Source organism: Acanthopagrus latus, chromosome 9, assembly GCF_904848185.1.
Source record: "Acanthopagrus latus isolate v.2019 chromosome 9, fAcaLat1.1, whole genome shotgun sequence".
Taxonomy (NCBI): Eukaryota; Metazoa; Chordata; class Actinopteri; order Spariformes; family Sparidae; genus Acanthopagrus; species Acanthopagrus latus.
Window position 1 is genome coordinate 12905194 of NC_051047.1, and position 12019 is coordinate 12917212.

The 12019-nt window shown below is 46.0% G+C and overlaps 1 protein-coding gene across 2 annotated transcripts in view; it reads right to left on the reverse strand.

Annotated features, from left to right (window-relative positions):
- The window catches only part of LOC119026466 (anosmin-1), a 49520-nt gene that overhangs the window by 18318 nt on the left and 19183 nt on the right, over nucleotides 1-12019 (reverse strand). For both annotated transcript variants that reach the window (XM_037110896.1, XM_037110895.1), the window contains exons 3-4: nucleotides 5520-5582; nucleotides 4954-5176 (exon numbers count right to left, since the gene is read on the reverse strand). In XM_037110896.1, coding sequence (XP_036966791.1) covers nucleotides 4954-5176; nucleotides 5520-5582 — 286 coding nt within the window. The remainder of the gene's footprint in view (nucleotides 1-4953; nucleotides 5177-5519; nucleotides 5583-12019) is intronic.

Sequence of the window (12019 nt, forward strand, 5' to 3'; positions counted from 1 at the left end):
GCGGCCATGTGCAATAAATTAGAGATTTATTAAGTGCAGGACCGGGCCAAACGCTCAGCCAAGTCAGGCAGACTCTCTCAAGTGGATTTATTGCAGTGGAGACGTAGTGAGTTGTTGATTGAGCGTCGGGCATAGTGATAATGAGATGGAGATTGGAAAAGCAAGTTTGGAAGTACAGGAGAAGGCTGAATACATCCCGCAGTTCTCAATAAATCACACAGCACTCCAGACCATCATTTCGGACCTCTGCCGCTGGGGTGCGGCCCCGACGCTGCGCCGCATTTATCAACAGCATCAACGCACGCTCAAGGCTACAGCGCTGCGTGTCGGTAAACAACATAATCAAGATGGTGTTTTGCATGCAGAGCGCCTGATCTACTTATATCTCCATTCAGTCCTCATCCAGGGTATGTAAAAGTGATTGATTGATGCATATAAAAAAACCCCGGAAGATGGAGGAGGGTCCTCGAGTCCCATGCATACGGGGCTGGTACTTTGTTTGGTGCCGCTGATAACAGCTCTCTGCACACTAACAGCTGGGGGTCATTGTGCTGCGGTTTCACAGCTCCACAGTCGAGGCTCGTGCGCGCCTGTGTGCGCGGGCGCGTCACATTTCCTGCGCAATAACAAACACCAAGGTAACCGCAGCATTCCTCCGCTCCTCTCCGTCTTAGCTCATCTTCCCACAAAGTCGCACGAGGCACTCCTGCAGAGCACAAGCAAACCACACACATGCACACAACCCCTCTCTTCCGCAATATGTAGGAGGGCGGCGAATGCACTTTCCCTCGGCTCGGCTCGTTCCAAAGATAACTTTCGGGGTCAGGCTCGGTCCAAGAATCATACGGCGTTTCATTTTTCAATGGCCGCACGCTTACTCCAAAAGCATGACGTAACTGCTGCAGCGGAGGCACGACCAAGAGCACGGCGTCCATTCATGTGTTGATCACGCCAACGATTACACTCGCAGGAATATAATTGTCAATACGCACGCACACTGTCATAATGGATGCTGTAATTATGAGGGGGCTTGGGGGGAGGAAAACATTGCCAATGCTGCCTGTAGCACAAGGGCTTACCAAAAAATCGGAGGATGGCTCTCATTTAATTCACTGTCAATCTGACATCTACATTTTTCACATGTTGTTTGATTTAACCACCCAACAACTCATTTTCCTGGCGCTCTCACAGCAGGGTGTTGAACTGTGTGCTGCATTCGATCAGAAAAAAAACACATAACACGTCGGATTTGTTCCATTTCTTGTGAATAGTGAATAGAAAAAAAGACATAAAAGTGAAAATTGCAGTTTTGGAGTAGACATTATTATCAGAAGAAAAAGATGTTCATTGACTGTTTGTTTGTATGCCTAACAAACCAAATAAACGAACTGAACTGAAAGGACAACACAGTTTCATACTTTGCTTTGCGTTTTGCTTTGTTTATATGTGGCGGACCCTGCCACCTTTTCAGCTTCAAACAGTGTTCTGAGGACCTTATTATCCTGTGAGAACAGCTTGTTTATTCAATTCTGGAACAAATTAAGCATTTTTATCTGATGCACACCCCCACCAAAACACAGTGGATGAAGAATAAGAATAAGAAGAATAAAAGAATAAGAAGAAGAAGTCTTGTTCCAGGTCAAAAGCCCGGTGGGGGTCTAGTGTCTCCTCAGTTCTTCCCACTCAGGGACAAACACATGGACTGGGGACCCTAACCTGAACACACACATCTGAGAATGATCTCACTGAGGGGAAACGCTCCATTTCTCCCCGCTTGTGTTTGCTAATGGCTTCCAGCATCATAGCTCATCACGGCAAAGACTACACACACACACACACACACACACACACACACACACACACACACACTCGTGCACACATAGAAACAATTACGCTCTTCAACCCATGAGCGCCTCATTAGACCTTTAACACAGAGGAGGACCAGGACGAGAAATTCCATCCCGACTTTTTTTTTTTTACCAACCCGCTCGGTGTGATTCAGAGTAAACACAGCGCAGACGGTGTTCTGACGGAATCAGCGGGCGGGGCTGCTTGAATTGAAGGTCTCGCAGCGCGCTGAACGCCTTTCACTGACAGGACGGCTGCGCTGAAATATTCAAGGTTACGCCTGCTTTCATCTCTCCTCCGATTAACGTGCCGTTCACCTTTCAAGACTGACATCCACCATGAAGTCCCGGGGGATTTTCTCCCAAATCATACGTAAATACTAGCGAGGTCTTGTGTGCGCGGGAGCTCTAACTCTGAATCACACGCTGCTGCTTCTTTCAGCTCAACACAATAAAACACACTCGCTGCGGCGTGATTCAAAGCAGCTACAGCCCATCACTGCCGCAGTTCAAAGCTCGATTTAGACTCATCCGCCGCCGGTCTCACTTCAGCATCTCCCCAATGTTATGGCCTCTGGCTGCCGGCAATTGTGTGCTGATAGTGTATATAATGTAGTTCCAGCTCCCATCTCCCGAGTTCAGAGGCTCTTGGTTGTCTCACAAAACGACTCAGCACCAAGGCCGCCTCGGGCAGCGCTATTAAACCATTTTACTGGAGCAAAGATTCTTGGGTACATCTGTGTCTGCAAAACCCTCAAGCTTATCCAGCAAATTCGAGACCAAAGATTTGTTCCAATCTGCAAAAGAGACGGCGTCAGGGATGTGTGGGGGCGCGGTACAATACGCGGAGACGAGAATGAGGATTCACGGTTCTTAAGCGAGTTTAAAAAGTGGCCCGAGATAATCTGCAATTTGCGTCATTGCAATTTACAATTGGTGTTTGACAGAGAGGGATTAATTGGTTCGACACTATTTGTGAAAATTATGCAAAACTGTGACAGTTTAATCACATTAAGGACAAGATGTTTGCACTGGAGCATTACCAGCCTGATGAAACGCCATTCAGTGAATAGGATAAACAGGGAGGGAGGGAGCGACGAACCGTGCTAATTTGGTCAATCTCGGAGCAATAATTAAATAACGAGATGAGACGGTGAGCAAACGCACAATTAAACATCTTTATCAGAGCACACAGTCCAGCGTTTAGATGCTAAGTGCATCCCTTCTCCCTTCAATTAAGAAGTTGCGGCTTCGCATCACAATCTGTCAACACGTTTTAATTCAAACCTGCAGAGACTGTTTGTTTTTGTGTTCCCACTTGGGGGCAGCGGACAAGTTGAGGGCACAGCATTAACATATCATCTTGTAAAGGGTAACTTCACTAATTTTACACATTGACGTGTGTTTACAGGTGTTGCGGAGTGACAACTTCATATGTGTGTGGGGGGCGGGAAGGAGTATAAAGCCTCTTGTGGCTGCAGAGGAAGCTGCATCTGATAAATTGGATTGTGGGTAATGTGGGCTCCAAGTTTTGAAAGCAGTTCAGTGGATGAAGTTACCCTTTGTAACTAGGGCTGGGCGGTATGGCCTTTAAATAATACCAAGGTGTTTTTAGGCAGTATCCGGATAAACAATACATGTCACGATTGTCCTCAAAGGCACTTCAGAAATGCTAGGATTAAATGTCAAATCACAACATTTTGATAAAGAAAAACTTTTATATTAATATTGTGAAAATATTGCAAGGATGGCTACTGGTACAAAATATCAACACAAAGAGATTTTTTGCTCTGTATCATCAGTAATATGGATATAATGACTGAGTGGGTAAAGGCAAGTCTGAATATCACATCACTTTACTGTCGTGCAGCCTTTATAACAAAGAAAAAATAGCATCTTTGCCATATCGTGACATAGTGGTATGTAAAAGCTGGCAGAAAACTAAAACTGACAGAAAAACAAAAAGGAAACGGACAATAATAAGTGAGCTTCCTGCACTATTTGATAATACACTCCAATCAGAATATAAACCCGGGTCTCTTGGGTTGAGAGTCATGTACTCGGCCTATTCAAAGAGTTAGTCTCTTTCTTGTACAGTGAGATGGTGCTCCTGGTGTCACACTAATTATAATGTGTGAGGAACAGCAACAACAAGCCCGATCAGATCACTTTTCTTATTACATGTGTTCTTCCTTACTTTTCAAAACCTGCCGCCTACATTACACACAATCATTAAGGGGTTACTGACTCTGCAGCTTTATGTCTCTCTTAATTCGGATTTTCCCATAAGAAGGATTTCCCTAAAGTCATACACTGATGAAGATGTATAAAGACAATGCAACCATTAAGTTTATGAGATGAACAATACTGCATATATATTTAGACTTTTTACTTGCAATACAGTAACAAGCATCAGTGGGTTTACACTCTGAAATTACTTCTCCATGTGGCAGTTCTCATTGTTTGTGGCGGAGTCTGCGTTTCCACACTGGAAGTTGTAACCCTCAAGATTTACAAGCAACCATACCCTGTTTTTGATACTATTTATGGTGAGCATCTTTTAAAGGAAAAGGCAGCCAATGAGTTTATATTCTGAAATGACCTCTCTATATAGTAGTTAGTAGTATTCACTGCCTCATTCCCACATTCGACTCAAACTGCCTTCTCGTAGGATTCACATTAAAACGATGCATCTATGAAATCCATCACTGATAACCACCTCTCTATTTACCGTTTCCTCTCCTACTGGTGCACCTTCACATTAAAAGCATTCTACTGGCAAAACAGGGGAGGCCTCTATTGTGAGGCAGTCCCAGGAAACGGACAGTGATGGACATTTTGTTTTGCTTCTGTTGATGGCAGATCAATTTCAACTGTTGCAGGGAGTAATGATACACAGAGGAGCTGCCAAACTGAGCTCTTGGATGAAGAAGCTGCAGGCGATGGGCTGCAAACCTCAAACTCAGTGAGGTAACCAACTCCTTCTGCAATGCCCCGCAGCTCTATGGGGAACTACAATGATGAAATCTTAACTCAAAAAGCCATTTGTACTCCAGTATAATCCATACTAACGCAAAAATGTTGCGAGTTAGTCCTTCAGCGTTACCTTTGTAGAGGTTCTTGGGCAGCTGACAGGTGTGGCCACAGCCGTTGGAGCAGCACTTCTTCACGGATGAACACTCTCCATCCTCCTCACAGCTCTCCACACAGGCCGCTGCAAAGCCACTGGCCTTCTCCGGAGCAGGACAGTCGCCTTGCTTCACTCCCTCTACCGACTTCAGGAACTCGCAGCTCGTCAGACACTCATAATGCTTCTTGGGAAAGAGGGGCTGAGGGGTAGGAGGAGGAGGAGGAGGAGGAGGAGGAGGGGGAGGAAAGGGAAAAATATATGTCCGATCACTTTTTAAGACTAACCTGCCTGGGCTGCGAACTGGCAGCTCTGTGAGCTAACAGGGATTGTCCTGTTTACATTTCTGCCTATGACTCAACCGACTACATTAAACAGCTTTTGATTCAGCCGCACAGAGAGAGCAGAAAGAGTTACTTCACACTCCTCTCAGACTTTCCTCTTACTGAATTTTCCCACTAAGCATGAAGAATTTTTTTTTTTTTTATTTAAAAGCTCAAGCACTCATGTCTGAGGCGACCACGGTATTTGCGGCGGTGACATACCTCGCATAAATCCTGGCACTGGTTTTCCTTCAGGTCCCAGGATTCCTTGCAGGGCTCCAGGCACTGTGAAAAGGAGAAGGGTGTCAGTTCTTCAAAGAGCAAGCCACATCAAAGAGCCACCGCTGTGGAGATGGTGCTGGCTGCCTGACAGGCACCTCACTCAGCCACATCCCCGCGCCCGTTCACGGCACCCCGTCACACCCCTTTTTGTGACAGAAGCCCGGCATACCTTCAAAGAATATAAACAGTCTACTACAAAAGCAAACACGGGGCAGAGGGGTTGTCCGTAATGAGCAGACCGACACACCCTGTGTGCTGTGTCTAGAAATCTACCAATGCTTGGAAGCGACCTGGCGGATTCCTTCATCATGCCTGAACACCATGTTGTCTACGCCTCATTCTTATACTGTCGCTTCTCCAGGTCGTGTCTGGGCCTGATGGGATTCTGGCACCAAACTTCCCCATCGTCTGAACAGAGAGCACTTAATAAATGATACACTTGATTTAATGTTCTTGGGATTCCCTATTTAAAAAAAAAAAATAAAAAAATACACGTGGAACGAATTTAGTGAATGCTTGGCATGGGCATCGGCAAGTCGTTTTGCCAAACATAACGGGACGATCAAAATTTTTTAAATGAGAGCTTACCACTCCTCCTGCTTTTTAAAAACGCTATACCCCGAGTGAATCTAATTGAATGTAAGCAAACGGAATGTAACACGAAAGGCTCATGCGTGTCCAACGGAATCAGAGCAGATGCTGCCGCGGGAAAGGCGCTCAGATGGGGGGCCGAGAGAAGCTCAGGTCTTATATGCTCCCAGTGCTGGCCGCCGAGCACTGGTGTGAAAGAGAAAGAGTAAGCTCAGTCAAACAGTCGAACGGCTGCCAGGCTGCTTCTGTGCTGCACTGGGGAGCAGCCCAAACCACACCAACCAGAGACCTGCCAAAGTCACTCATTCAACTCCATTTAATTTAGACTCCTGCACCGGCTACAGCTCTGTCTGGGATGAGGCACAGCGGCACATTTTCAACACATTCTTCAACTGGGACAGTCCAATATGTTCAGTGAGTGGGAGAGGGAGATATGATGGAACAGATATGGAGATCTGCCAACAGCGAAGGTCCACTTTTAGCCCAGATAAGAGGCTCCTGAAAAAAAAAAAAAGATCATCAGCGCAATGTGCAGTGTTACGTAAGGTGGAGTGGTTAAATGAGGGCGCCTACAGTAGAGAGTGTGTTCAACACGAAGTTGATGTAAGAAATTTCACATCTGAGTCAGGGGGCCGGGGTTGTATTTACGACTTTAATTCACTCATTAGCCGGCTCTGTCATTATTATGCCATAGCCAGTGAAAAGTTTATTTGCTTTTTATGGAGTGCGGTGGACGGGCGCATGATGAAACATAAACCTTGCTTCTGGAGGAACGCGCCGCAATCAGGGCCGTGCACACGCCTGCCAGCGCTCGATTACAACTGGGCCCCGGCTCGCTGCTGTGCCCAGCCTCATCTCGGGCAAACCGAGAAGCCCCGTGTGGACGGCGTGTCGAGTGTTGAATAGCTGGCTCCGGAGGGCGGGAAGAGCGAGGGTATTTTCTTAATTACTTCATAGCAATATGGATGTCTCTGCGGTGATGAAATGAAACATAACGCGCCAAAGGGGGAAATCGGAGACTTCGGAAGGAGAGCGTGCAGTTATGACAGCTGAGAGCTGCAAAAAGAAAGTAATGTGGTTTCTACACGGCCGATCAGGTGAAACCGCCGCAACACCTCAGAGACTTAAGATGACATACGAGCTCAATTGCATCGTCCAGACAGTCTGTGCAGTTTTATCATCATCTGCTATTAATAATACGCTGACCTTAAGTCATCTATGCTGTTCTTGATAGTGTCCTCTGAGAGCGCAGCCCCGCGGCGGAGACGGGCAGTAGCGAGCAACCTCAGCATCCTCGCACAAGCCAGGCGCTGGAACAATGAGGTGTTGAGGCGATGGCTGAGTGCGCCTACACCAGTGTCTAAAGGACACGCAGCCAGTAGACGCACATGTTAAAGCCCCCCAAATCCCTTCTACAAATCACTGAACATACACACATAAGCCGGGGGGATCAAGCTCATTTTACTCATTGAAAAGATCTTGTGTGCACCAGATGAATGCATTCCACGGGCCTTTCTTGAGGACGAATCCCCGTCTGGTTCGACGCGATCACAACTATGCGAGTGAAAATAGAATCGTCGTTACCTCAAGATGCTCGGGCTTGTGTGCCAAGCAGCATGAATTAACACAGCACACTGCGTACCGAGGATATTGCAACACACATCAGAATGCTTGGCTGTGTGTTTCGTGTTGTCTCACCCTCCACCAGTCCCAGTTTTTCTGTTTTTTTCCCTCCTCAGGGCAAAAGTTCCCAACTAAGAAAAAAACTGCTGAATTCTTCAAAGGAAGTTGTTTTTTGTTTTTTTTTAAATAATTCTTTGATTTCTGCTGAATAAGCGGGTATCTTGTAAACTCTTCACAAAGATAAGCATTTGTGTGGAGGCAGCGAGAGCTCTCTGCAGGTGTGCTGAAAACTGACAATCTGTCAGCGACTCTCGGCGGCCACACCCACAACCTGACATTTAAGCAGGGAAGAGGAGGACCGGCGACAGATGTCTTGCCAAAGCAAATAGGATGGCTGTGTATAATTACAAAAGGTGCTCTCATCAATCAAGTGCCTGATTCTTATTTACACAGTTTGGTGCTCAATCTAAACCATGGCACCAACGCCGCCAAAAGCATGCTTGGGAGAATCACATATCTTCTGTAAGCTGTTGTGCAACTTTTGTTGTTGTTGGGGGGGGATACACACAGATACACACCCTCCTCCTCCTGAAACATGTGCTTTCGAAATCGAAAAAGATATATTGCATTGGTTGTTACAAGTAGGGCTGCATTTGATTATTGTCATTAACCATTTAGTCCGTAAAAAAGAAATGAAAAAATGTGAAAAATGCTCATCAAAATGAGCACAAAGTGATGTCTTCAAATCGCTTCTTGGGTCCAACCAACAGTCTGAATCTCAGCTTTTGATTTAATATCAGAAATGACAAAGAAAAGGAGCATAATGTTATTGAAGAAGCTGGAACCAGCAAATGTTTGATATTTTTGCTTGAAAAGTGACTGAAATGATTGCTTATCATACACACTGAATTTCTTTCAACCAACTTAATGATTAATTGACCAATCACTGCAGATCAATTCTGAAAGTAAGCGCTTTACCACTGATTTGATGATTACAACAAACCAAGAATCTATGAGCGGCTCATAACCTGCAATGGTGACCGTTAGTTTCCACTGGACACATGTCTTGTACCTGCCGCGTGTGATGCTGTTTTGTTTTGTCCTCCAAGCCGCTTAATATTGACTTAATCAGATCGTGTAATTTTTCTGTCATTATGTGTTGGTTGTCATAAAGAAGGAATATGAAGATGTCACTTTTGGCTCTGGGAGAATGTGATTAATCAACTAGTATAATCAACGGATTAATCGATCATGAAAATAACTGTTAACTGCTGCAGCTCTAACTAATGCCCTAACTGATTCCTGCGATCGCATCAGGAGATATCCACGGTCTCACAGTTAGTGTTTCCGGGTCCCTTCGAGGCTTGAAAGCCCTCAAACATTTGCACCATCAATAGCAATGCTAGTGTTTGACTTTTCCAAGATCTAATCTGGGAAAACAAACCATGGCGCTGGAGTGGAGAACATAATTGAGCTGGACAAAGTGTATCTGCCGAGTTTGGGTGCCAACGTCTGGGTCTCCCTCGAGCAAATCTCTCCAGCTGGCAACGCAGCCACCATCTGTTTGAATGGGGACGCATGTCATTATCCTATGAGATGTTAACATATTCCTGGACAAATTTCACCTAGAAAGACACCAATGGTTTTACTCTGAGAGGTAAACAAGAGCGCTGGGTTGTTTCTATGGACTTGAGCTGTTAGTCCCAACAAAAGCGTTTGAGCGGCTGATTTCCCCTTTGTCCTCTTATCTACGTACCCAACAGTGACACATTCTGCATGGCTAAGTAGGAACATCCATGGCGCTCTTTCACTCCCAATTTCACGCTGTAATAAAACGCAGCGGTTGTTACTCTGGGGGACCCTGAAAGGCATTCTGTGGGGCCGATGAGAGAGTCAGGCTGAATGGCAGCCAACGCCACAGCCCATCTTCACTTTGTCATGGCTGGGACGAGGCGGGGGGGACGACGGGGAGGGGGGAAGACGGGGGGTGGGGGGAGCAATGGGGGGGTTGTGGTTGCCGTGCACTGAACGGCCTTTCTCCATCATGGGAGCATCTCCACACATCATTAAAAAAATGGCCTAAGCGAGTGAACGGCTGAAATAACATAAGCAAAAGAGTGCGTGCATAAAATGTCACAGAAGGGTTTTGTTTTAGTTAATGAAGCATGAGCTGCTACCAGTCGAGACCGCCCGGGGCTTAACAATACACGCTGTATACATAACATACAAAATAAAAGACGGGCTATAATTCATAATCACGCAGCTGACATTTTGCCACAGCATATTTGTGCGGGCGCGGGGGTGATGAGCGAGACAGCTCTGACTGATCTCGATATTTTGTCAATTACATTCAGCAGACACACACCTACACAGCTCCCACTCCTGTGTGTTGTCACTCGAAAGCTCTGGCATGCTGTCGGGGAGCATCGATCCCAGCGGTCAGTGGAAAGCCTGAGTGGTGCCAACAGATATTTACAAGGTGCCTTTGCCGTCCCTCGGGACGGAGCAGCAGCTCTCCGCCTTCCTGGGAGACTCCGATATGGAGGAATCTCTGTTGTTGATCATACACGTCGTAAATCTCAGCCCCCAATCTCATTGAGTTATGGCCATTTTCTGCTGCCCTCGCGCTTTTCACACTCCCCATGACCAGACTCAATTATTCCAGCAGCTCTCAGCCCCCCGCTCATATCTATCGACCCATCCAGGAGCAGATCGGCGGGGCCTCTGCTCCCTCCTCTATTGAAACAGGCACTTACTCCACGTACTCACTCACTTCTCACTCTATTTCACTTTTATTTGGCTGTCGCCTCCGCTCGGCTTGCCCAGTTTCGCCTCAGCTCTTATCTGCCTTTCGTTCTCCTCCACTCTCAAACCATGCCCGCTCTAATCCAGATAAATTTTGAAACTCATCTCCTCTCTCTGTTTCGGCCTTCCATCTGCCCTAAGCCAGCGCGTTCATACTGAAAATGGATGTTTTCCAAAAGTCGGATAGATCTGAGAGCACCAGGCTCAAGAACGAGCTTTTTATCATGTGATATATCTTTCCCAAACACGGCCAATGCACTTTCACTTGCCAGCAACGATACAAGGCCGTGTTTCTGTAGCCTCCAACTTCTCTTTGTGATCTTTTTGTGTGCGTTTTCCCAGCTCATAACCACACAGTACAGGTGATGTCACCAACACATGTTTTGTGTCTGCTGTGAGACAATTGCACAAGAAGAGAAGTCGTTTAATGAAATACGCCAATCACAGACTGTCGAACAGGTTCTCGGGGGACACGTAAGATGTGAGAGACATTTCGCAGTCTGGAGTTTACTGTTGCAATCTTGGCAGCTGAAGGATCCAGAGATTCACACTGGTTGAAGTGGAGGATGGGTTGAGCTGAGGTGCTGGGACATGGAAGCCACAGCACAACCACGGCTGACTGCGAGCAGGCGGTCACACCCCACACATACCTTTGACATTTCATCAAAGAACTTTTTCGACTTCTTTTTGATGCAGGCGATAATCTTTTGTGCCAACGACGGCCGGGGGAGCTTCATACCCTTTTGAAGCACTTGAACAAGCCAGCTTTCCAACACTGTCTGTGCAGAAAACACCACATTGCCCAAAACGAGCACAGCTTTTTAAGGATATAAGACCAATATTGCACTTACGCATTAATTTATGCAAACACATCACAAAAATATGTCAGTGGCCACTCTGAGAGACTAAACAACTCTTGGTATCATCATTCATTAATCATTAATCAGCCCAAGGAAACCATCACCAAACCGTAACCCAACACTGGGCAGTTATTTCTGGCAAACAATGTAAGGCCCCTATCTTAATGAATGGGGAGACAGCCATAACTTAATTTTTGATGGTAACCAGGACATAAAAAAAAACTGTATGTACAGTATCACCAGTCAAGTCTGATACAAATAACTTGTGAAGTTTAATGACTTTGCCCCAAAATAAGATTTAAAACACTTATTTGTCAGGGTTTCAGGGCACCAACTTAAATATCCGATATTTGAATAACTTCACGTCTTGGTAATCCCGTGCCTTAACATGGTATCCTCCTCTTCCAGGCTTATTAGAAGTCTGTTTTTAGCCACAGCAAATCAATTGACACTGTCTTAAATCTCAACTGTCTCAACTATTAGTCACACCCCATCTGGTGGACCACCATGGGACCCTGTTTAGTGTTCACCAAAAGCCATAACCAAAACCTTTTAGAGCTG